At 44.4% G+C, this 26883-nt stretch overlaps 1 protein-coding gene across 1 annotated transcript in view; it reads right to left on the reverse strand.

Annotated features, from left to right (window-relative positions):
- The window catches only part of LOC308513852 (maestro heat-like repeat-containing protein family member 7), a gene marked incomplete at both ends in the record, with an annotated part of 46113 nt that extends 19771 nt beyond the window's left edge, over window positions 1–26342 (reverse strand). The window contains 19 exons of the mRNA XM_081083952.1: window positions 8449–8622; window positions 8950–9090; window positions 9725–9953; window positions 10065–10202; window positions 11001–11185; window positions 11828–11960; window positions 12214–12368; window positions 13451–13600; window positions 14163–14260; window positions 14719–14854; window positions 15590–15694; window positions 18847–18936; window positions 20420–20555; window positions 21150–21229; window positions 21599–21724; window positions 22441–22593; window positions 22906–23028; window positions 25763–25879; window positions 26310–26342. Coding sequence (XP_080940078.1) covers window positions 8449–8622; window positions 8950–9090; window positions 9725–9953; window positions 10065–10202; window positions 11001–11185; window positions 11828–11960; window positions 12214–12368; window positions 13451–13600; window positions 14163–14260; window positions 14719–14854; window positions 15590–15694; window positions 18847–18936; window positions 20420–20555; window positions 21150–21229; window positions 21599–21724; window positions 22441–22593; window positions 22906–23028; window positions 25763–25879; window positions 26310–26342 — 2502 coding nt within the window. The remainder of the gene's footprint in view (window positions 1–8448; window positions 8623–8949; window positions 9091–9724; window positions 9954–10064; window positions 10203–11000; window positions 11186–11827; window positions 11961–12213; window positions 12369–13450; window positions 13601–14162; window positions 14261–14718; window positions 14855–15589; window positions 15695–18846; window positions 18937–20419; window positions 20556–21149; window positions 21230–21598; window positions 21725–22440; window positions 22594–22905; window positions 23029–25762; window positions 25880–26309) is intronic.
- Between the last annotated feature and the right edge of the window lie 541 nt (window positions 26343–26883).

The following is a 26883-nucleotide window of genomic DNA, read 5'->3' on the forward strand; positions in this document are numbered from 1 at the left end:
AAATAAAATACCTAGGAATAAATTTAACCAAGGAGATAGAAGAACCATACTCAGAAAACTATGGAAGACATTAAAGAAATACACTGAAGAAGATACAAATAAATGGAAGATTATACTGGATAGGAAAAATTAACATAGTTAAAATGTCCATACTACCTAAAACAATCTATACATTTAATACAATTCCAATCAAAATATAAATGGTTTATTTCCCATAACTAGAACAAATAATCCACAAATTTATATAGAACCACAAAAGACCCCAAATAGCCAATAACAATCTTGAGAAAGAAATACAAAATTGGAGGTATCATGCTACCTGATATCAAACTATACTGCAAGGCCATAGAAATCAAAACAACATGGTACTGGCAAAAAAAAAAAAAAAAACACAAAAAAAAAACACAAAAAAAAACATACAAATCAACAGAACAAAATGGAGAGTCCAGAAATAAACCCTCGACTATATGGTCAAAGGAGGCAAGAACATACAATGGGGTAAAGACAGTCCATTCAATAAATGGTGTTGAAAAAACTGGACAGACACATGCAAAAAAAAAAAATGAAACTAGACCACCTTCTTACACCATACACAAGAATAAACTGTAAGTGGACTAAAGAATTAAACCCATAAACTTCTAGAAGACAACATAGTAAAATCTCTGACATTTCTCTTAGCAATATTTTCCTTTCTGATATATCTCTTTGGGCAAAGGAATCAAGAAAAAATAAACAAATGGGACTACATCAATCTAAAAAGTTTGTGTACAGCAAAGAAAACCATCAACAAAGTAAACAGTCAGTCCAGCCGGCATGGCTCGGTGGCTGAGCATCGACCTATGAAGCAGGAAGTCACAGTTCGATTCCCATTCAGGGCACATGTGTGGGTTGCAGGCATGTAGACATGCAGGAGGCAGCTTAACAATGACTCTCTCATCACTGATGTTTTATTTCTCTCTCCCTCTCGCTTCCACTCTTAAATCAATAAGGAAATATTTTTTAAAAGACAACCTACTAACAAAGTAGGTGGGATCTCAGCACCAGATATCAAGCTGTATTACAAAGCCACTGTTCTAAAAACTGCCTGTTACTGGCACAAGAACAGACATATAGATCAATGGAATAGAATAGAGAGCCCAGAAATCGGCACGAACCAATATGCTCAATTAATATTTGACAAAGGAGGCAAGAACATACAATGGAGCCAAGATAGTCCCTTCAATAAATAGTGTTGGGAAAATTGGACAGATAAATGCAAGAAAATGAAACTAGACCACCAACTAACACCATACACAAAAATAAATTCAAAATGGATAAAGGACTTAAATGTACGACGGGAAACCATAAAAATTCTAGAAGAATCCAAAGGCAACAAAATCTCAGACATATGCCGAAGCAATTTCTTCACTGATACAGCTCCTAGGGCACTTGAAACTAAAGTGGGACTACATCAAAATAAAAAGCTTCTGCACAGCAAAAGAAACCAGCAAAGAAACAACAAGAAAACCCACTGCGTGGGAAAACATATTTGCCAATGTCATATCTGATAAGGGCCTAATCTCCAAAATTTATAGGGAACTCATACAACTTAACAAAAGGAAGATAAACAATCCAATCAAAAAATGGGCAAAGGACCTAAACAGACACCTATCAAAAGAGGACATTCAGACACCTATCAAAAGAGGACATTCAGAAAGCCAAGAGACATATGAAAACATGCTCAAAGTCACTAATCATCCGAGAGATGCAAATCAAAACAACAATGAGGTACCATCTTACACCTGTCAGAATGGCTATCATCAACAAATCAACAAACGACAAGCGCTGGAGAGGATGTGGAGAAAAAGGAACACTCGTGCTCTGCTGGTGGGAATGCAGACTGGTGCAGCCACTATGGAAGACAGTATGGAGTTTCCTCAAAAAACTACAAATGGAACTCCCATTTGACCCTGTGATTCCCACTTCTAGGAATATATCCCAAGAAACCAGAAACAACAATCAGAAAGGATATATGTTCATATATCCCATATGTTCATAGCAGCATAATTCACCATAGCTAAGATCTGGAAACAGCCTAAGTGCCCATCAGTAGATGAATGGATTAGAAAGCTGTGGTACATCTACATGATGGAATACTATGCTGCTGTAAAAAAGAAGGAACTCTTACCATTTCCAATGGCATGGATGGAACTGGAGAGCATTATGCTAAGTGAAATAAGCCAGTCAATGAAGGAAAAATACCACATGATCTCACTCATTCATGGATAATAGAGACCATTACAAACTTCTGAACAATAATAGATACAGAGGCAGAGCTGCCTCAAACAGATTGTCAAACTGTAGCAGGAAGGCCGGGGAGGGTTGGGGGTAAGAGATCAACCGAAGGACTTATATGCATGCATATAAGCATAACCAATGGACATAAGACGCTGGGGGGTAGGGGAGGCCAGTGGATTGTCAAGGGTGGGGGGAAAAAAAGGACACATATGTAATACCCTTTGTAGTACTTTAAGCAATAAAAAAAAAAGACAACCTACTGAAGAGGAGAACATGTTTGCCAATGGGTTAACATATTCTGATAAAGGGTTAATATACAAAATTTATAAAGAATTAATACAACTCAACACCAGGGGGGAAATTGCTTTAAACACTTCTCCAAAGAGGCCATTCAGATGGAAAATAGACATGAAAAAATGCTCATCCTAATCATCAGGGAAATGCAAATTAAAACCACATTGAAATATCACCTCACACAGTCAGAATGACCATCACCAATAAATAACAAACAATTATTGGCGTGGAGAAAAAGGAATTTTCATCCACTGTTGGTGGGAATGTAGATTGGTGCATGGAAGTGGAAAACAGTATGGAGATTCTCTCTTTGGCCCTGACTGGGTAGCCAGTTGGGTAGAGTGTTGACGGCTATGCCAAGGTTGTGGATTGATCTCTAGTCAGGGCACCTACAAGAACCAACCAATGAATCCATGAAGAAGGGGAACAACAAAACGGTTTTTCCCTCTCTCCCTTCTCTCTCTCTCTCTCAAATCAATACTTTTAAAAAAAAGATTCTCTATATTTAATCTTTTTCATTTTAATTATGTGTTTTAGTGTGGGTTTCTTTGGGTTCATCTTATTTGGACCTCTCTGCATTTTCTGGACTTGTATGTCTGTTTCCTTCCTAGGTCAGGGAAGTTTTCTGGTTTTTTCAAATAGATTTTCAATTCTTTGCTCTCTTTCTTCTAGTACCTGAATGATACAAAGGTTGGTACACTTGATATCACAGAAGCCCCTTAAACTATCCTCAACTTTTTTGGGGATTCTTTTTTCTTTTTGCTGTGTTGATGGCGTGTGGTCTGCTCCCTTATCTGCGAAATCACTGATTTGATCCACTACTTCATTCAATCTACTGCTAACTACTTCTAATGTATTTCTTTATTTTTCAAAGATTTTTAAATTTATTTTTAGACAGAGAGGAAGGGAGAGGGAGAGAGAAGCATTCATGTGAGAGCGAGGCATTGATTGGCTGCCTCCTGCATGCCCTCTACCGGGTATCAATCCTGCAAACCGGGCATGTGCCCCGACTGGGAATTGAACCTACAACCTATAGGTGCACAGGACACCATCCAATCAACTGACGAACACCAGTTAGGGCTCTAATGTATTTCTTTGTTTGTTATTGTATGTTCATTTCCAAATAGTTCTTTTTTTATATTTTCTATCTTCATGGTTTTTGAAAATATATTTTTATTGATTTCAAAGAGGAAGAAAGAGGGAGAGAAAGATAGAAACATCAAGGATGAGAGACAATCATTGATTGGCTGCCTCCTGAATGTCCTCCAATGAGGATGGAGCCCACAACTGGGTCATGTGCCCTGACCAGTAATTGAACTGTGACCTCCTAGTTCCTAGGTCAATGCTCAACCACTGAGTCATGGGGGTCAGGCTCTACCTTTGATTTTACATTTCCTCTGCATTAAAATTCTGAGACCATTTAGCATCTTAATAACCTGTGTTTCGAATTCTGCATCTGGTAGACTGCTTGTCTCCATTTTGTTTAGTAATTTTTCTGGAATTTTCTTCTGTTCTTTCATTGGAACATGATTCTTTGTCTCCTTATTTTGGCTGCCTCCTTGTGTTTATTTCTATGTATTAGGGAGGGCTGCTACATCTCTCACTCTGGTAGAGTCGTCTTATGTAGTAGGCGTCCTATGCGGCCCAGTGACACGGTCTCCCTGTTCACCTGAGCTAGGTGCTCCAGGTATGTCCCTTGTGTGTGTATGTGTGCCTTTCTATTGTAGTTGAGCCTTGATTGCTATGGCACATCAATGTCAGGGAGTGACCTCCAGGATGATTGGGTGTGAGGACTGGTGATGATTCCAGTGGAGGAACTATTGTGCAGGGGTAAACCTACAGAGCAGAATTTGCTTTAGCAGGACTCTGGTACCATGTGAGTCTGCCCTTTGAGTGTGTCATTTGTGGATGGAGTTGTTTGCTGCTCTGGTGTAGTCTGAAGCTGACCACTGGGTGTGTTGTTTCTGGGGCCTATTGAGAGGTACAGGTGAAGGTTATCTGTTGCCTGTGACCTGCCTGGGTCCACCTGATATTAGCTACAAAGTGATCTGCAGATATGCGCTGCTTGTGGTGGGCTTGGAGGTGCCTGGGAGAGGCTAAGATGCAAACTGAGGCCATATGCTGCTAGTGCCAGGCTTGGAGCTGCTTGGGAAGCGGGACAAGGCATGCCAGGGCCAGATGCTGCTTTTTGGGGGTTTGTGAACCTTTGAGATATTTCTAGGAATGTTGGCATATGCCAAGACAAGCTCTTTGTATGGAACAGTGTTAGCCATTTTGATGGAGACTGAGATCTGATGCTTGCCTACACATGCATGCAGAGGGCTTAGCAAAGGAACAGTAGCTCTGCCAGAACTTCCTCTGGGAGACAGCTGCCCTTCAAGCCTTTCCCCTGAAGCCAGATAAGTCAGTTCTACCTCTGGCATCTTTTGAGGTACTGCCCCAGGGCTGGAGATCAGAGCAAGTGAATCCATCAGCGAGTAATTCCATGCAAAGGCCCTTTAAGAGCAATGCTTGGGATTCCAGGAGCCTCGCCCACTCCACCCACCAACCCCCTAACCCCATGCCTCACTAAGCCACCATGTCTACTAGTTTCCCTAGTCAGAAGTTAGGGACTTCTCTTGCCAGCACTGGAACCCTGGGCTGGAGGGCCTGGTGTGGGGCTGGGACTCCTACTCCACACTGGGAGACTTCACAGCTGAGATATCTCTCCCAATCTTTAACCAGTACATGTAGGTGTGGGACCAGCTCATTCCAGGCCTCTGCCCCTCCTACTAGCCTTGATGTGGCTTCTTCTGTGTATCCTTAGCTATAGGGCTTTTGTTCAGCTAGAGTTCAGGCAGGTATCAATGTTGGTTGCTCTGAAGTTTAGTTGTAATGTGGTCATGGGAGAAGGGGAGTACAGTGTTTACTGCTGCTGCCATCTTGACTGGGAGCGTAAACTACAGAGTTTTAACCAAGTAAATGTGTATGATGACTAGGTGAATGTTAAAGGAGCACCTAGAACCCAAATTTCACAGCCCTTGCCTGGGTTAGTGTTCCTTTCACTTTCTAGGTTGCCATTATAATGGCCATTTACTGTTTCTCAGTTAGGCCATAAATCTTGACTTCCCATTCCAGCAACATGGAAGATAACCTGACAACCTTCCCATTATAGACATCTTAAAATGCAAATGAAAATATACTAAGAAATATTTAAATAACTACAATTTCAAGAAAGAGAAATTCCCAGGGCCAAAGATAAAGAGGCTGCTGACACTCCAGCGCCCATGGGGTAGAGGGATATCACTGGTTTCTATGACCTAGGGGCCTGGCTTTTCCTATCTATTGGTCTCCCCAACCTGCCCAGAAGGCAACCAGAAACTGGGAAGGAAACACCATAGGCTGACAGAATGCTCCAAGAGAAGTCGTCTAGTTAATCTCAAAGTGTCAGAAAGGGAACTCACACTGCTCAAAGAGAGGGGAAATCCCTCAGTTCTTTTTCTCCTACTGTTCTCTCATGCCACAGCCCCCACACAAACCAGGGGGAACCTATAGGAGCCAACACTCTGAGGGAGGGAAACCTTACTTTCCCTTTGAAGGAGCTGAGGCCCCAAGAGGATGGCCAAACCCCCATTTCTTTATTTCCTCTCTCTGCCTTCATGCCACTTGGCCCAAATGTAGGCACAGTCACAGAAGTCCCTAGCATTGCAGGCTAACTAAAGCCTCAGCTTTATGGCCAAACTAGGAGAAAAAGGGAGCCCCAGGGAACTATAAAATCAGGGAGGTCACAGAGAGGGAGGACCTAGGGAAAGTGAACATTCGAGGGGGCAATGGCTGGCAATTCAGACTGACATGGAAATCACACTGTGCACACAGAAGGCTAGTCAGAACTTGCAGCCTGAAGTTAAATAGGCCAGTTGCCTTCTAAAGCAAAACTATAAACATCCTCCATAGGATTTCATTGAGACTCAGAGTCACATAACTTAGTATTTATAAAGATACGATCAAAAATCACTCTGGCCAGTTTTTCTCAATGATTAGAGCATCATCCTGTGGACCAAAGGGCCACAGGATCAATTCCTGGTCAAGGGCATGTACCTCCATTACAGGTTCGGTCCACTGCAGGAGCAGGAGGCAACCAATCTACGTGTCTTTCTCATATCCATGTTTCTCTCTCTCTCTCTCTTTCTCCTCTCTCCCCCTTCCACTCTCTTTTATAAAAAAAACAATAGAAAAATTATCCTCAGGTGAGGATTAAAAAAAAATCACTCTGTATATGAATAGCCTGGAAAATCTTGACTCACATGGGAAAAGCCAATTGAGATGAAACAGTTAAGATGAAACAGATACCAGTTAAGATGAAACAAATGTTGGAATTATCTGATATAAACTTCCAAGGAGTTATGATACCAAATACTCCAAAAACAACACTGAATAACCTTGTAATCAATTCAGAAATAAAAGCCTCAGCAAAGAAGGAGACAAGATAAAAACGGGAAATATTTAAACTGATAAATGCAAATTAGCAAAAGAGAGATGTCACAGGAAAGACACAGTGAACTTGAAGACAGATCAATAAAAATTTTCCAATCTGGACAACAAGGAGAAAAATTATTGAAAATGAACTGAATCTAGGGACCGATGGGACAAGAGCAAAGGTCCAACATTTCTGTCATCAGATTTCTAAAAGGAGAGGAACACGAATGTGCCGAAAATGTTTTGGAGAAATAATGGCTACAAACTTTTAAAGTATGGTAAAAGACATAAACATAGAGATTTCCAAAAATTCAGGCTAAACCTCAAGAAATTCATGCCAATACATCCTAAACTGTTAAAAACTAAAGACGGATGTGAGACAAAATAAAGACATTTTCAGACCCGCACTGAAAACATTTGCTATTAACAGCCCCTCACTGATGAAGCCACAAAAAAAAAAGAAGAAAATGAATCTAGAAGGGAAGAGAGAGCTATAAGAAGGAAAGGGAGATGAAGAAATGTGTAAGCAACATATGGGAAAATCTAAATGAGTATTGACTGTATAACATAACACCAATGGTGGTGATTATGTTAAAGACCACATATGGGGATTTTAAAAGAATGTGAAACTAAACTACTAGACAATATTAATTAATAAAACGGGGGCAGTGTAATCAAGCTTCTAAGATTCTTATATTGTTTGGATGAAGGGTAAAGATTATCTTTAGGCTTTGTCAAGTCAAATATACATGTTGGGTTTTAAAAGTAACTGAAAAATAGATGAATCATGGAGTGAGTGTCCAGGCTCTTCGAGATTATGAGGCTGATACAAAAATAATTCAAATCCAAGGTTCAAATATTAAAAATTGATAGATGCCAGAACAGGAATACTCTAAGTAAGCATACACCTCTGATGTGAAGTCAATTCAGCTCAAAATGGCTGTGATCTGTAAAGAGGCTGAGACATGGAGTGGGCTGTTACTGGCCTGGGAAGTTCAGATTTCTGAGCCTTCGGGTATTGTAACAAGGCTCCCAGCATTCTAGGGTCCCTGTGCTGTTTGGAAGGAGGGTAGAAGTTATGAGTTCTTCCCCCACTCTTTAAGTTTGCAGGAGAAGATCATTGGAGTCAGAACCAATTTTACATCAGTATGTCACATTTTCCCCTTCAGTGGCTCCTTCAGGAAATTTGTGGTAAGAGAGTAAGTGGATGAGTGCTACATCTGTATGTATAGGGAATGAATTTTGCACCTGTCTAATGCACTGCTTCAAGTAGCCAAGTCTCCTTTTTTCTGCCCCTCAGTGATTTTAGCCTTCCACCAAGTCCCATAGCTCTGCCCCAGGACCCTAAATTCAGCTTCCAGGGTTCACCTTCAGCCCCAGCCCATACTGTTTCCAACTAATCCTAGGGACTTGGGCCCATACATCATTGATGAGTGGACGCAGATGCTTGGAGATGCTGCAGAACATCGCCTTGACCTCTTCTCCATGCCCATGTACGACGATGTTCCGTAGGGCCTTCACTGCCTGAACTGTCACTCGTGCCTCACTCTTCAGGAAGTCTCCCAAGGATGGAAACAGGCTCTTCACAGATTCTGACTGTTTGAAAGAAGGCAGAGATCACTTTCCACCTGGGCATCATGCAACACTTTAGGGATAGGGTTTTGAGAAAACAGGTGGTGCCTAAAAGAAACAGACGTAGGGAATCTAGGGGCTGGATGTGCAGAGGAAGTGGAAGGCTGGTGCTCAGGGTGTTTGGGAGGCCAGATGGCCAGGCTATGTAAGTCTATAAACTGGATGTTGTACTGCCCTAGGATGAGGGGTTGGGAAATTTACTAAGCTCTGAGTAATTAAGAGACCCCAAGGGAAACAAATTAAGTGGTTCAGAGACTAACATTTGATTCCCTTTGGGCCCCCCACTTTTACTTGACTTTCATGCAGTGCCAGGTTACTGATTCCACAGAGTCCAATTTCTTTCATGATGAGGTTGGGCTCCTTGGTCCACTTGATTAGATTGCCCACAAAGTCTTGTCCCAGAGTCTGAGCCACTGATCGATGCCAGAGGAGCTGTGGAAACAAGGTTACTATAACCATGGATGGGTACCTAGTGCTTCCCTAGCTCCCCTCAGGCCCCATACTCAGGTAATAACTGTTACCAGTAGAGAGCAATAGTAGATCTGTGCGCATGGGCTAGAGTCTAAGGCAGTGATGGCGAACCTATGATACGCCTGTTACAGGTGACACGCAAACTCATTTTTTTGGTTGATTTTTTCTTTGTTAAATGGCATTTAAGTATATAAAATAAATATCAGAAATATAAATATTTGTTTTACTACGGTTGCAAATATGAAAAAAATTCTTTATGTGACCTGGCACCAGAGTTAAGTTAGTGTTTTTCAAAATGCTGACACTCTGATCTCAAAAGGTTCGCCATCACTGGTCTATGTCAATGGTGGATAGCGCTGATAACCTTAGCATTTTGGGCCAGATCCTGGGATCCTAAAATCATTCTGGGAAAACTAATGCTGCTGATCTTCTCCCCAGGCTTCCCCTGCCTCTTTAGGCTCTGAAGTGGCAGGGAAGCAAACCCCACTCTCTATTCTTTCCACTTTCTGGGGCAAGTTATTTAACATTTCTGTTAAATGTTCCTCAGCTACAGGAAATGAATGGCTAGGGCTGTGGTCCTCCTCCAGGCTTTCACCTGTGCATAGACGGTCCTGGACAAGATCTTCCGATGATTATCTCCGCTGTCAAGGAAGGTCTTGACAAGGTTCAGAAGTCGGTGCAGCATGACTGCTTCACAGTTCTTCACAATGCCACTGGGGTGGGGCAGAGGAAGCCAAGAGTTGCTGGGTGGGGAGTGGGCAGTGGTGGAGGGGAGGTGACAAGGGAACAGTATGCACAGAACAGGATAATGTGAAGGCTGAGGTCTGGGAGATGAGCAAGGGAGGGTTATAGTCTGCTGTATTTGAGTGCTGGATCCTGGAAAATTGGGATTGGGGGCTAGAGTGGTATAGGGCATGCTGGGGAAATGGTCGCACCTTGTCAGGTCCATGATGCCTCTGTAGTAAAATTTAGAGGAGGACAGATGATCCCAGCAATTATGCTCATCTGCATAGACCACCACTCCATCATATGCGGCTGCGAACAACACAAGCTTCACCACCTCCAGGGCACAACTGAAGGCCCGTCGTCACAAGGTTTGTGAAAAGAAAGGAACAGAGGGATGAACAAGGTGTTATGCCCTAGTTTGCATCCTTGTCCTGGCAAGCCAGGAGACAGTTCTCTAATCTGGATCTGGTGCATAGCTGGATCCTGCTTTCCAGCTGATGAAAACCCATGGCTCTCTGAAACCCATCTCCAATTGTGTCTGCTCACCCCTTCAACCTTGTCTTGTAAAAGAGCCTATAGAGACGTGCTAGTGCCACAGCTTTCAAATTCAGCTCTCCACGGTGTAGCAGGGTTAGGATACCTCTTCACCTCCACACCCATCTAACCAGAATGTCTCTGGTTACTGGTCTTCTTTATTTTTTTACTGTAAGATTTCACTTGAATAGAATACCCTGAGGATTTTTAAAAAGGTCTGACAACCGCTTACTTAGGAGTTCAACACCCTAAACTGCAGCAGTAACTTCCACGAGATGGCGCAGTTAGTGACAAAGCTAAGCCAGAGGTGATCCAGATTTGAATGGCCACAGCTGCATGGAGAGTATTGAATCTTTCATGGGCCGAGTCATGAACAGAGACCTGAACCGCTGGGTGAAGCAGAGGAGTGCATGCAAGGAAAAGGGTAACGAGAAACTTGAAAACACGTGGGAACATTCCAGCACGTGATGTTGGGGCACCCACACCGACATTCCAGCTCTGTGCTGCTGTCAGTCTCTTCTTCAGCTTCCCTAGGGGATTGGCATCCAGTTGTCCAGGGCCCTCTGGAGTTGACTAGTCTCATTTCTCCATCACACCAGGGTTAGGCTTACCTACTGGAGTCAAAGGTCTTGCCTGAGCCCCCATCCTTTCTGTAGACCACCACCTTCTGGAGGACATTTTGCTCAATCACCCAGAAGAGATGACATAGCACAGCCAGCAATAGCCGGGGGTAGAGTTCCAGGATGGCCTCCCGGCACAGAGTCCCGGATAGCATCTCACACAAGGCACACGCCGCCTGGGGAGGACACATGGAAAGGAGGAAGCAGAATTGACTAGGTCTGGTAAAGACAGAAATGGTCCCACAATCCCACACACTGCCCCTCCCTGTCACTGCCCATAGGTCACAGTGCACTCTGACTGAGGTTTCTAAGAAGCACTCAAAGACTGAATGCCCACAGCTCAATCCTGGGGAAATGAGGGGCCACACACATGTAATCTGCTCTCTCTTTATTGCCAAACATTAAAAACAAAAAGGGAACCAACTCTAATTTTTCAGCAGAAAATATATTGGGCTACCCAATTTCAGACAACCAAACTTCATCCTCTGCCCCAGCACCGCATGCCCCTGGCCAGGCCCCAGAAATATGGGCGCCAGACACAAACTCAGGAGATAGAAAAAGCTGATTAACACTGAACATCAGTTTCCTTGTCTATGAAATGGGATTGATTCCTGCACTTTCTACATCATGCAGTTCTTGGATGTACAAAGTTAAAGTACTAAACGTATGTGCAGTATTCATGAGTCCAGTGTTAACAGTCTCCTCTTCACTGCTCCCTAACAACTGCTCGCACCTGACAGGTGCCCTTTAATCTTCGCCTCTGCACGCAAGTCCCAGACATAAGTCCTCCGCCCCCCGCCCACCCTCCCCATGCTGACCTCCACGGGCTGCAGGGCTTGCTCCGTCGTGCCCTCTGTGGAGTGGTTTTCCAGGATGCCTATCAACAGCTGCAGGACGTTGATTGTGGTCTCTCGCTCGGTGCCGAACACCTTCCACACGGCCAGAATGGTTCTGCAGGAGCCAGGGACAGCTATGTCATGGGCCCTGGTAATCATATTCTAGTACCAATCTGGTCTTGAGCCTATGAAAGGCCAGTTCTCAGGTTCTAGAGGGAGTGAGGCCCAAGAGGACTTGGCCAAAGAATATGAAGTTTGATTGGCATCAAGAAGAATGCATCGTTGTGCAGTGATTTTAACATGGGCTTGGGTTGGAGCAGGGGAGGGTTTACTGGGATGGAGTGTGCTCCTGGGTGTGGGAGAGGTACCTATCCCAAGGGAGGGGCCTGTTGAGCAGCAGGGGCACAACGCTGTGGGTGCTGTTGCCTGCCAGCAAGCACAGGGCCCGAAGGGTCTCCGCCTTTGTGTTGGGCTCCAGCTGCAATTTGAGCCTTTCCAGGATGCCCGCCACAATTTCCTCCACCTGCAGGGGAGAGCCAGAACACCCGTCAGTCCTTCTTTACTTCCTTCCTTCCTCCTCCCTCTCTACTGAGTCCTCAAACTCAAGAGGCATAGTTGCAATCCTGTCCCTGACTCTCTTCTCAAGGAAGAGTTGCGGGGTGCCAAAGGCCAGAGCAGCAGGGCCCACAAAAGGGAGCTCGGGCCAAGGCCCACTAGAGCAAATGCCTGTCCAGAGCCCCAATGTCCAGAGAGGTGGTCTGAGGTTGCTCAGGAGACAGAAGACCCTCCAGAAAGAAAGCCAAAGCCCTGGAGGCACTCAGGCCTTTCCCTCCCAGCTAAGGTCAACTTCCAGCCCTAAAACTGCAGGGACAGTGGCACTGGATGTGGAAAGACCACAGGGTTCTCATCTGGTGATCAGAGCTCTAAACTATGGACCTCTGGGAAGTCCATTTCATTGTAATATCTCAAGGACTGTCATGGTGCCCGCCCATTTCTGGTACCTAGGCCACCCCAGTCACATAAATGAGTGTAGGCAACGGATGTCTGGGGATGCAGAGAGAGAGGGGATGGACAGCCCCCGTGACACGTATAAAGAGGATGGTGGCCACTCAGAGACTTGCCCTATATGACCCGATTTTGAAGTTTTTTTTTCTTAGTGAAGTGAGAAATAGATTTCTAAATGCTGGGCCTTCCCATATTTATGCTAGCTTAAAAGAACATTTATACATAGGTCAGTCATTCTGTGAACTTCCTTGTTTCCAATCCACAGCCTTACTCCTTCACTGAGGTCTCAGCTCCTGACACCCCAGGGGGTTGGGGAGAGTCCCCCAACAATGCCTACACCCCTGCACATGGCTGTCATTACTGAGGAATCAGCCGCCCAGATAGGAGGCACTGCAGTTACAAGCTCAGGATTACAAATGTCGGAGCTCAGTGGGACCACAGAGGAAATGTAGTGCAAGCCTACATTTTAGAAGTGAATGAATTAAAGCCAGTAGAGGAGAGGGACTTGGCTACAGCCCTTTGGCTGCTTGGTAACAGAGCCAGGACATGAGCCAGTGCTCCTGACATTCAGGCCAGAGCTCCCACCCAGCACCACACTACCTTTATCAAATCTGAGCCCCGCTTTTTCATGACAGCGCTCATCAACTGGGCTGCAGCCAGAGACACGTTAGCCCTGCTGCCCGTCAGCTCCTCCATGGCTGTCAGCACCAGGTTGGTGAGCTGCCTCTGGGTGAAGTACTCTGCAAAGGCCTGCAACAGGGTGGGATCACATGGTGCGATGAGTCTGGATGCAGGGCTCCCCCTGCCCGAGACAGCCTGTGCCATTCCTCCTGGTGAGGGAGGGCTTCTCTTGGGAGCTTCTGTGCTTCTGTCCTAGGCTTGTGCTGTCTGCCTAACTCCTAGAAGACCCTTTCCTGGGGACAGAGTCCTGGGGATGGAAGGGAGGAAACACTGGTCTCAAGTGCAATGTGGGGCTCAGAGGTCAGGGGGTGCAGAGCAGAACCCCAGGAGAGGAGGGCTGGGGCTAAGATCCTCAGTGACATCTCTGAGTCTACACATTGCTCACAAAGCAGCATTAGCATGAAGCAAATGCTTCTGGGGGGACAGGGGAAGACAAGGATCAGGACCATTGATGCTCAAGGGGGGACAAATAGTAGCATGTGATAGGAAAATTTCCCCCAAAGGAAAAGTTCACATCCAGTAACAGAATGGGAAGAGAGACAGGATAGGAGTCCCACCCCAGGAGTCTATTACAGTGGGTAAATGAGACGCCCAGGCTTCCCTCACTTTGTCTCTGGTCCTGCTCCCTCACCTCGGCAATTTTAAAGGTGTTGTTATAGAACAAGTTGGCACTATAGACTTCATTCATGTCCTCTTCTATCCACAAGCCTTGTATTTTCTTCTTCATCTCTGAAACAGAGACACCCGACCCCACCTCTCAGACACTCAGAAGGCATGTTAAACTCCCCCTTTCCCACCTTCTAGCCCAAAGCTCCTACTGAACTCAGTCAGCTTGGGGCTATGTATGTCCTTTGGGGCTGGGAGTAGAGGAATGGGCATTAAGATAAGAAATGGTGGGAGCTGAGGTAAAAGACAAACAAACTATCTTGCCTGCCTCAGAGCAGAGATAGAATTGGGTAAAAGGATGGGGCTGAGCCAAAAAAGGAGAAACTAATTCCAAAGAAGTATTTCCTATGTAGGTATTTTTTCCCAAGAGATTATCTGTAGATGTTTGGGGGTAGGTTCCTCAATGGAAATGAGGTACTCAAGCAGCTTCTTGGCCCTCACTGTCTTGGGATGAGTGTGTGGGGATGGCCAGGCCTAAGTGTGTGGTTGGAGGGGGAGGGGTAAGAGCAGGCTCCTCATACGCTTTTTCTTCAAGAGGATACAGTAGAGGTGATACGCAGCCTTGGAAGACAGGAAGCAGATGCTGTCCACTGGGTCCTGGCAGCGCATGGCCAGCAGCTTTACCAGGCGCCCCAGCCGGGTGAATTCAATTGCCATCTGGGGAAGGAAGCTGGAAGTCACAAGTTATCCCAGCCATTCCCTTAGGCTGAGCTATCACAGGAAGAACTCAGAGGAGGAAATGCATAAGCCAGAGACATAAAAGGTGAGACTATGTGAGGTTAATGGGAATGGAATTGGATAGATGAGTTGTGGCCATAAAGGACATCAGAGGTCATCGTTTTATAATTACCTTACTCTATCCCCCTTCTTTGCCCCTTGACATTCCACTCATATATCAAGTCAGGTTTAATGCCTTCTTCTCTATGAGGCTTTCCCTGCCCCCTCAACTTGTAATTGTTTGTTTTGATCTTTTAGTCCCACTATATTCAGTTTATTCATTATCACCTTCTCTTTAAGATTGTTCTATGCATGCCTCTCTCCCCAGTGGACTGTAAGGTTCATGAAGTCAGAAACTATCTTGGTCATCTGTGTATTCGCTATAGCACCTACCACAGCGCCTGGCACAAGGCGAGTGTTTAGTCATTGCTTGTTCAGACAAATAACATCAGACTGAACCAAGTGGGATGAAATAAATCTGATGGATGGAGAAAAACACCAAGTAGAAGATGACAGAAGGGATAAAGGAGAGAACAGGATGGGATCCACAAGAGAAAATAGCATGGGCGACGGAGAATGAGTGACTGAGGCTAGGTAATATATATGATGAAGGTAGGGATAAGGGCAACCAGACAGGGTATGAGAATTCAGACTCCACGGCCGCCTCCCACTCACATTGAAGTCCTCCATTTTTGCTGTAAACTCCAGAATATGTGCAGCACACCACATGGCCCGTTCCCGCTCGTTATCCTTCTGGGAATTGAGCCAAGGATCCATAAGCTGGAGGAAGGAGATAATGAAAGGAGATGCCCATTCATCTGTGTCCCAGAGAACAGAAAGATATTCTTGAACCTGGCTTTTACAAAGTTTTAGGACAAGAGTTCTGACAGTAGGACCTCTTTTGCCAAGAGGCAGATTATATGTGGGTCTGGCACCAGAGGTTTCATTCTCTCTTCTCTCCTATCAAGTATACGCGGTATTAAATCCTCCAGCCCCATATTTTCCCTTCGTCTAGGTGATAGAAATCTCCTCAATTCCAACCCCCTTCCTTCAGGTTCAACTGTGGCTCTCAAAATATATCCACTCTATTCACTTCAGTGATTCAACATACCTCTGAGTTCTCCTACCCTCCGCCTCCCATTCTTCAGTAGAAAAAGAACTTGGTGATAAAAAAAAAAAATAACAGTCACTGTATTCACAGATTCCAGAGTAAAGTGTGTGTAAATCTATTTGAAAAATATCATTATACGTGGTTTCACTTGAAACACAATGGAAAAGTGTCTCACCTTTGGTTAATTATGGGTACTAAATACCACTGCTACTTGTCAATCTACAGTCATCAATCTGACAATGATGCAACCACACAGACCATGATATATAATTGAAAAAGAAGAAGAGTAGCAGGTGAAAAATCCACAACCAACTCAAAAGAACACTGATGCTACACTGACCAGAAGAAACACGTCCTGCCCTAGTCAGTTTGGCTCAGTGGATAGAGCATCGGTCTGCGGTGGGTCCTGGATTTGATTCTGGTCAAGGACACATGGCCGGGTTGCAGGCTCGATCCCATTTAGGGGGTGTGCAGGAGGCAGCCAATCAATGATCCTCTCCCATCATTGATGTTTCTCTCTCTCTATCCTTTTCCCTTCCCCTCTGAAATCAATTTTAATAAATTCTTTAAGATTGAATAAAGTCTATGTCTTACAACGGCGTGTCAACATCAATTTGCTGTTTTTTGTGTGTTTTTTAAATATGTTTGTATTGATTTTAGAGAGAGTGGAAAGGAGAGGGGGAGAGATAAAAACATTGATCAGAGAGAAACATTGATTGTCTGCCTCCTGCACACACCCTCAAACCCCCTCAATGGGGATCAAGCCTGCAATCCAGGCATGTGCACTGGCCGAGAATTGAACCAGTGACCTCTTGGTGCATGGGCCAATGCTCAACCACTGAGCCATACTGGCAAGGAAATTCCCTGGTTTTAATAGATGCTTTATGTACTATTTGTGCAACTGCCAGTGAATCTACAATCCTTTCAAATTTAAAAGTTAAGAAGAAAACCAGTAGCAAAATAATTACAAGCAGTCCAACATCCATCCATAGAGGACTGATTGAATAAACTATATTACATGCACACAATATATAAAACCATAAAAAAAGGAACATATCTGTGAACTGATGAGGATAAATGAAAAAAGCAAGGACAAGAGCACTGAATAGAATGTGCTAACGACTGTGTAAAACAGAAAGGGAAATAAGAATACACCATAAACAGAGATTTGCTTATTTTCACAATAAGAAAAACAGGCAGGACAAACCAGAAGTTAAAGAAAACGGTTATCTACAGAGGGTGAGTGCGAATAAGGTTAAGAGAATTAGCTTGGGAGCAAAAATCCTCTGAGTAAAACTTTACATGGTTTTACTAGTAAGTTTTTAATTATGTAAATCTTTATATCATCAAGCTCTTCAATTAAGTAAAAGAAAAACCATAAAATTTAAGACGAGCAAGTCTAAATTATATCAATTGACAATATAATCATACAGAAAAAAATATTTCAAGTAACTTTTAAACGCAATCCTCTGAATATAGTCCTCAGTGACCTATATTTTAATAACAACAGGAACTGCAAAGAAGTCTTGAACTCCCTGTGGTAACTGGGGAATAGCAATTTCAGGAGAAAGCCAAGTATCCCAATGACAGTAGCATAGAGTAAATCAAGTCAATAAAACGACAATTTTAAAATGGGCAAATCAGTTGTACCTGCACCTCACGTCTTTGAGCCAAGCACTTTGTAAACACCTCACTCATTACCAAATGACTGTATTAACTAGGTGCTCTATGTCATTCCAGTTTCCAAGAGAAAACTGAGGCAAACAGACGTTAAACACTTCCCAAGACCCTACAGCAAACAGCAGAGCCACCATCTGGAACCATAGTGTATGGCAGTCCCCAGCCTGTGTTTTGAACTGTTAACTGCTATGTGGGAGCAGTGGGCAGCTGAGAGAGAAGCTGGCCACAGCTATGGCTGAAGGGGAAGAAGGAGGAAGCTTTCTCCTCTAAAGGCAAGACCAATATTAGTTATTTGATCTTAGCCCTTATTATCATTTCCCTAAAAGCTTTGCACCCAATCTTCATCAGCAGTACTACTTCTTAGTTTTTCTGACTGTGAAAATAAGCAGTTCCTAGACAGTTCCCCTGGTCTGTTCCCAACTGTACCAGGTTGATAGTGTCCCCCCAAAATTCATGTCCAGTCAGAAACTCAGAATGTGACCTTGTTTGAAAATAGGGTCATTGCAGATGATTCAAATTAAGGTGAGCTCATACTGGATTTGTGGGTCCTAACCCAATGACTGCTGTCCTTATTAAGAGCCCTAGCTGGTTTGGCTCAGTGGATAGAGGGTGGCCTGCAGACCGAAGGGTCCTGGGTTGGATTCCAGTCAAGGACACATGTCCGGGTTGTGAGCTCAATCCCCAGTGGGGGTTTGCAAGAGGCATGCGATCACTGATTCTCTCTCATCATTGATATTTCTCTCTCTCTCTCCATCTCTGAAATCAATAAAAACATATTTTTTTAAAAAAAGAAGAGAAACACACACACAAACTCACACACACACACACACACACACACACACACACACACACGAATGCCCTGTGAAAATAAATGGAGGCTCAGATTGGAATGATATGTCTATAAGCCAAGAGATACCATGGGTTGCCAGGAGTTCCCAGAAGCTAGGAGAGATGCACTGAACAGATTCTCCTTCAGAGCCTCCAGCAGGAACCAAACCAGCCAATACTTTGATTTGGGACTTCTGTCCTTTACAACTTGAGAGAATGTATTTCTGTTGTTTGACATCACTTCGTGTGGTATTTATTTATGGCAGTTCTAGGAAATGAATAAACCGACGTTCAGGGGTTTGTTCCCACGAACCTGCAAGCAGTTCTGGATCCGGGTGGGCATCTCAACAATAAGTGTCTCCATTAGTCCTAGGAGGGATTGCATGGTTCCCTCAAACAGATCCTGAGGGGGAAAAGAAACTCAAAAAATTACCAACCTATCACCCCAACCCTCCTTCTAAACTGCTCAGCATTCTGGCTGTCCCAGCCTTCCTTGACAAAGCCTGCTCCAAAAACTTCCCTACATTCAAGCACTATTGGCCCATCATTCACTACAATTAATCCTTCTGTTGTTTCACCAGAGCACAAATGTCTGCCTGGTGTGTAGTTTGTCCTGGTGGACTGGGAGTTCCCCTGCAACGTAGCTACCCCCCTCCTCCATCCCCACTCCCTAACTTGAGCTCAGCTGGGACTCTGGTCCCAGGGATACAGCTTCAGTAAGCAGCCAGGACTGACAGGCTGACTGGCTCCAGGTGGGAGGAGGACTGGCCTGGCTGTCTGCAGAGTAACTGATTCACAAAATCTAGGACAGTGGGTTTCTCCCTCTTATCCTTTAATGAACCAAGTGGCCTCGCCCAAAGCCTTATAAAGAGAGTAGGTGATCTGCCAAGGAGGGCTTCTAAACGTAGGGCCTGCTGGGAGAACCAGAGCAACATTGTGATAGATCCCAGCCACAAAAACTGAAAATCAGGGGGGAGAAAAAGAAAGGCAGCTCTCCCTGGAATAAAATACTCGGAAGAAACCCACCTAGGTGTAAAGCTATTTGTACTGGGCAGCTGGAACTCCCAGCTTGCTCCAAACACAGGGAAATCCTGTCAAAATAACTTCCTCATCCAAAGCAGATTCACACTGAGGGAGGCCAGAGAAAACCCACCTCCGCCTTTTCTATATGTACCAGTCTTTCCTTCATGACATAACTGTGAACTAAAAAATAAGGATTACCAGAAATCGGATAAAAGGAGGCCCAAGATGAACAAACCAACTGACCGTAAAGAAAATCAAGCTAATTTGGTAAATAATAGAAACCTGTATTTTTAAATTCTTTTTAATAGCTTCAAAAACATTTCAAGAGACTATGGCATCAATAAAACAAGAACGACCAGGCAAGATAAAGGTGTAATCAGAACACATGAAAGAATTCCTAGGAATTAAATATATGAATATAAATTAAAAACTGAATCTCTCTTTCCTTCCTTAAGGAAACACTGCAGGCTCTATAAGAAATAGACTCTGATTGCTTGCTCCTGGGATTCCCTGGCTTTACTTACCTGTCAACCGTTAGTAAAATCATATTTGAACCTTCTAGTCTCGTTTCAATCACACAGCAGTTATAAAGGGAAGGATCAAGTGTCTGCCTTTGGGACAGAGTGTTAAAGTGGTGGCAGTGGTAATCAGCGGGTAGAAGGAGGAAGTTAGATCTCAGGAGTAGTGTTCAGACTACATGACCTACAACCTCTTCTTCACAGGAGGGCTTCCTTCCAATGATTTTGTGTTTTTATTAAAGAAGGCAGAAGACTATTACATAAAACTGCCAAACCTATAGTTCCTAACCTCTTAAAAAAAATAAAAAATGAGACCAGAGAGACAAACATCAAAGAGTTACTTACCACATTGGCCTGGCCCTTCTTGGGACTAGATGCCTCCTTTCGTAACACTTCTCTGGATGGCAGGCAGAACACACTCTTGAAGCATGTTCCCAGGAGCTCTACTCTTTCTTCTATCTCTAAGAGGGGCCTGAGCATCCTACGATCCAGGGAGAAGAAGTGTAACCAGTGTGCTCAGGAATAACAACTAAAAAGGTTATAGACAGAGAAGATGGCGACAGAGGAATAAGTGGGAGCAAGAAAGATGAAGATATCAGAAGAAAGGGTATTAAAAGAAGAAAGGGAGTAACAGTAAGAAAGGGTGAAAAGAGCCAGGAAGATGGAAAGAAAGGAACTATGGGAAAGAGAGGAGGCATGACTATTACAGGAAAGGGTGCTGCTAATTTGGGATGATATATTATTACTTGTTAGTTCCCCAGAGCTTTTGAGAGAACGGGACATCACTGATGGAGATGGAGGTGCCTATCAGGGACAGGGCTGAAAGCAAAAGGATGCCTGCGGCAGAATTAACAGCAAGTGTCTATAGAGACAGGAGAGGCCATCTCTACCAGGTCCTTTGAAAATCCCATTCAAAAAATCTTGGCCAAAAGAAGTGGCAGATATTGACCAGTAAATTTCTACTATTCCCTTATGCTAGAAGCAGAAGCAGAAACTAAGAGGGGGGATCAACTAGGGAATAAAGAGCTGCAATAGAACTGGGTCAAGGAAGACAGAGTGGATAGTGTGTTGTTACCTGAAGTTATTGATGATGTTCATTGCCTTCTGTCTAATAGAGCTGGAAATGGAGTTCAATGGCTCCTCCTTGATTAGGTCCTAACACACACACACACACACACACACACACACACACACACCCCAAAAGGATGGTGAACATATTTTTCCTGTTTGCCTCTGCCTCCTCCCACTCCAGGCTGTGTTCATAACAAGGTGGAATTTAGAATGTTTAGTGACTTGCAAAGGCTCTGAGGACAGCACCTCTCTCCTACTCCCCACCACACCTTCCCTACAGTACTCACCCCAGCCTTGAGGATGGCAAAGGGAACACTAAGGCGGGAAAAGGAAACTAGAAAATCTGGGCTTTTACCTTCAGCTCCAGCCTAGGAGTGCCACCAATGGTTTCCCTGTGGACCCATCCTCCCTCCTCTCTGCATTCCGGCCTCCATCCTCCTGCAAGATACTTACCAGCATGATGGAAACAATTGCCAGCTTGTGGGGGAACTTGAATTGAAAGGCCACGTGCTGCTGCCTGCCCAGGGCTTTTGTCAGTATGATGAGGGCATTCAGGTAATCCAGCTTCAGGGCCTTATCCTGAATGAACCAGTATGCTCAGGGTTCTCCAAGGTGGCAATGGATCTGTGCCAGGGCACACTACCTACACAGTCTGCGGGGTGAGGACCTAAGCCTTCTTTAGCCTTCCTTAGGCTGATGCTCTGCACCTTCCCTCTGAGGGTAGACCAGTGCATCCCTGTGGTGGACAGAGCCAGTCCTCTCACCAACCCCCTTCTGAAGCCACCCTCATGTTACTCTGTAACTAGGACACATCAAGCTTCCTGGTCTCTCAAGGTATTGTCTTTCCCTTGAACAAGTTTTACCAAAAGATATCTGACTTGGGAATGGAAAGGGATTCTTCTCCAACCCGGGACCCATGCTTTGGACACATAGCAAAGGCAAGAGAGCAGTATGGCCGCTCCGCTGCCTCTCCTGAATGCTTCTTCCTACAAACACTAGGGAATTTAGGTTTTACTCATCCCGTCATCAGAGAGGGCAGTGAAGAGCTCAATGGCGGGTTACGAAGCTCTGTCAGCAGGAAGGACACACTGTGAAACAGACCTAAAGTTACTGTGGTCTCCTCCTTGGGCCAATTAGAGTCTCCAAGTAGCAGGATTAAGTGAAAGGATTAAAATGTGGGAGAAGTCACTGTACTAGCCCCTGACTCCCATTTAAGGCCAAGCATCTTTTCTTGGGCGGTAAGAGAGGACATGGCAGAAATGGAAAGCTGGAGAAGTAGAGTAAGCAGGAAGTACCTTTTCCAAAATGCAGTTGTGGTAGTGTTGCAGGATCAAAGCCAGCACGGCATCGAAATGCATGAAAATATCTCCCTTGCTCTCTAAAATAATCTTGCTGTAGCTTAAGTAGATGGTGTTACAGACAAGCACCCACTCCTTTCGCTGATGTTCCTGTAGGGGGGAGGGGGAAACAGAGGTTCAGAGAGGAAAAGGTTGCTCAGACGATTTGGGAAAGAAGATGGGACTGTGGGATGGCGAGCAACTTGGGGGACAGGGTGGGCATGTAGCTGGTGATACCAGGGCCTGAAATGCAGAGCAAGAGAAAAGGATCAAGGATGAAACGTTCCCACAGTCGTTTCCAGGGAAAGAGAAGCATTTATAGATGAGTCACAAGGCCTCAGAGAAATGGGAGGCTGCGGTGATGGGGATGCCTTGGAAGGCTTTGTATGGGAGGCTGGTAGAGCACCCTGGGAATGACATCACCTTTGCCAGTGTGAGGATGGACGATGACTCCTTGTCAGTGAGGACAGCACTATACCCTTTCAGTTGCTCCAGGACTGTCTTCAGATGTTTCTTGGACACGATGCTGAATGCCACAGCAATGCCCTGTAACAAAGAGAGCCTCAACCCCATGTCACAGTTCGGGGTGAGCCAGACACATGCTATGTTCCCCCACAAGCAGGATATACATAGAGGAAGGGGAAGGGGAAGGAGAGGAAAGAAATGGAAAGGAGATTTGGTTCTCCACGTTTGAACTATTGAAAATCCAGGTGGAGAACCAAATATCTTTGCGAGAAGTAACTGAAAAAGTAAATTATTAAGAAAAATCATAGTCACAGATTTACAAAATCTTGCTCTTGTCAAACCTAACCCTGTACATTTGAGAATACTTTTATAGGCACTAGGAATTCAGAGAATGGTTTCTCTGAGGAGGGAACAGAAGGAAGAACAAATCCCAGGCACCTTGCTGACAGGATTGGATAGCTAGTCAGAGAGGAGATGGAAGACAGGGAAAAGTTACAGATAATGCTAATATTTCTAGTTTAGGAGAACAGGAAGAGGGAGATCATGGCAAAACAACTCAGTGGACATGTTGTCAGTCCCAGTGGGTTTTGGAATCACAACCTAGAGAGAGTCAAATCATGAAGACTTGGGGATTCTGTGGTTCCTGCCAGGAAAAGTCTTTAATTTAACCCCTCACCTTCATCGCAGGCCCTTTTGACTTCAGTGTCAGCTGAGTCCCTCCCTAGAGCTTACTCAACAAGGATGACTGGGCACAGAGCTAAGAAAATGCTCAAGCAAACATCCAGGTACCAGCTGTTAGCAAATGGGCTCATTTGTGCTGGAAGGGCCACCATTCGACTTTGCAGCAAGAGCAGACAGATGGAGGGAGCCTCGGGACAGTGACAGGCTCCAGGACACAGATCCTGGAGAGGGAGGAAATTTTAGTGGGACTTGTAGACCATTGGATATCAGGTAGATAAAGGGAAAATTTTACCTCTTTAGAAAAGAGGGACTAGTGGAGCATCAGAAGGGGGTTCTATTCTGTCCCTCTTCTTATGTCCTCCCTTAGCCATGGCTACCACTCCTTCTGGTCATCATCATCATATGACATCATCATCATAACTGACATCATCAGAACATCAGTGCTTAATGTTTACCAGCCTTATACATGTTACTTGATTAATCCTCACTAATACATTGTGGTAAATATTGTCGTCCCCATTTAACAGTCAGGGAAAATATGTTTCCCAAATCTAGACACGAAGCCCAGGTTTGAGATCCAGGTCTACATGCTTCTGTACATGTCCACCTGACACTCCAACCCCTCCCAGTCAAAAACTAAGTACATCTACTGCCTCCCCCTTTGTCCTGGGTTTCTGGCCTTAGGGAAGGATACCATTCTCCTCCCACTTGGACCAGAAACCCAAGAATCATCCCAGAGGCCCTTTCCCCTCTTATCTTTATCTCCTGTATTCAATCTGTTCCCAAGTGCTAGCAAGAGGTCACTTTTACTTCCTTGTCAAAGAACTCTGCACTCCAGTCCCACTAGACCATTGACTGTTCTCTAGATGTGCTCCCCAAAGTCTTGATCCTGAATCTTGACTCAGAATGTTATGTCAACCGGGAATACCTGCCTCCCTCCTTCTCCTAAACTCGCCCCAACCAACCCAAGTCCCAGCCAGCCTCAATGCCACAATGACTGCTCATGTAGCCTTTAGAAGGCCATTGAGTATAGTTAGCCGTTTCCTTCCTATATATGTCTTTCTCCTCATTGATACTGTTTGCAACTCAGGCTTAGTAAATACCTGTTGCTGATCGTGGAGCTGATGGATGCTCTGAGAATCTGGCAGGAGAAGGGCCCTGGAAAGGGAGGTCCTAGGGCATGAACACCAGCACTACCAGTAATCAGCAAGTAGAGAGTGCTTATGTACCAGCATTGCTCTTAGTGGTTTTACATTTTAATCCTCAAAACCATCCTTCAACACACATCACTTCTGTGGTATTCCACCAACAATGCACACTCTGAATCTAATCACGATGAAATATGACAGAAACCAAAACCGAGAGACATTGTACAAAATAAGTGGTCTGTGCATTTTTAAAATGTCCAGGCCATGAAAGATAAAGATGAGGAACTTGTTCCAGATTAAAGAAGAATAAAGAGAAATGACAACTGAATGCACGGCTTGATTCTGAACTAGAACCTGGAATAAAAAAAATAAAAATATAATATTTTTCTTTTGCTTTAAAACACATTGTTGGGACAATTGATGGTTTTCAAACTGGGTCTATAATTTAGATATCAGTGGTGTAGCAATGTTAATTTCATGATTTTGATCATTGCACTGTGCTTATGTAAGAGAATATCTTTATTTTTAGCTAGTAGACAGTAAAATATTTAGGGGTAAATGAGCTTCATGACTGCAGCTTTCATTTCAGATTCAAAAAATACAGTAATAATGCTAGTAAATAAATTATGTAATGTATGAGAAAGAGAATGATAAAACAAACATGGAAAAGCATTTATATTTTGGGAATCTGGGAGAAGAATAAGAATTCTTTGGAATTTTTTGCAACTTTCCTCTAAATATAAAATTACTTAAAATTCAATAAATCTTTTAAAGAAATATCCTATCAGGAAGGTACCATAGCCTTGTCTTAAAGAGGAGGAAACTGAGGCACAGAGAGGTTCGGTAACTTGCTCAAGGGCACATAGCTAGTAGGTGGCAGAGCTGGAACTCTCACCCAGGTGCTCTGGTTTGCCAGGCCCAAGCTTTTAGCCACCTTGCCATCCTGACTCAACCTGAAAATGCTTTGCCAATGCACTCTGCCTCACCTCCCTCTCCTGCACGTTTTCATGGGAAGTTTGAAGGATGGTGGAGAGCATCATCTTCACCAGTTTCTCACTTCTTGAGGTCCACAGGGCAAAGCCAAAGAATTTATAGAGAAAAGCCTAGGAAAGGAAGGAGAGCAGGGTCACCCAGAGCTTGAAATGAGGGGAGGGCAGCATTTCCTATACTAGCCACCACCTTTGCCCACAGCCCCATCCTCCACCCTGGCCCTTGCTCTCTAGAGGCATCTGGATAAGGCAGTGATCCTATAGAGCAGGGGTTCAAGTTACAGGGAAGAGAAAGCTGCCTTTCCAATGTCTCAGCCTCTTAGGGATCATCCTTTGGGAACTTGCTCTGACCCCCATACCTCCCACTTACACCTAGGAAATAAAAAAAGTTCCTTAAACTTGCATAATTTTAGAACCAAAATTGTATAATTGAAGAAGTACTTTTATGTAATTATTTCTCCCTCCTCTTAATTTCAGTCGCCTTTATCCTTGCTTACTGCACACCGTCCTGTCCACCTTGTAATACCAGACTGTGTGGACTCACCACTCCCTTCTTCAGGGTCTCTGCACTCCCCATTTTCTCTGTGTAGAACCCTCTTCCCCAGGCTCTTTAAAATGTCTCATTCTCTTCCCCAAACCGGGTTGGCTCAGTGGATAGAGCGTCAGCCTGCGGACTCAAGGGTCCCAGGTTCGATTCCGGTCAAGGGCATGTACCTTGGTTGCAGGCACATCCCCAGCAGGGAGTGTGCAGGAGGCACCTGATTGATGTTTCTCTCTCATCGATGTTTCTAACGCTCTATCCCTCTCCCTTCCTCTCTGTAAAAAATCAATAAAATATATATTTTTAAAAATGTCTCATTCTCATCTTTCAGATATCACCTCAGGGAGCCTGCTCTGACCTCCGAAGTCCCTCTCCAGCTCAGCACCCTGTTTCCTTCTTTCAGGGCTTCATCATGATCACTCATCTTGTCTGTGGATTTATTCCGTTACTTCCCAACTTGCACCAACCCCACATCTCAGGTGAGACTGGAGCTCAAGAGCAGTGTCTACCCAGTTCATTACTCTGTCCCATTGCTATCAGTGCCTGAGGCAGTAGGCAAACAGGACATTCCTGCTGT

The sequence above is a fragment of the Myotis nattereri genome (genome assembly GCF_964212035.1).
Source record: "Myotis nattereri genome assembly, chromosome: 2".
In the NCBI taxonomy this organism is placed as follows: Eukaryota; Metazoa; Chordata; class Mammalia; order Chiroptera; family Vespertilionidae; genus Myotis; species Myotis nattereri.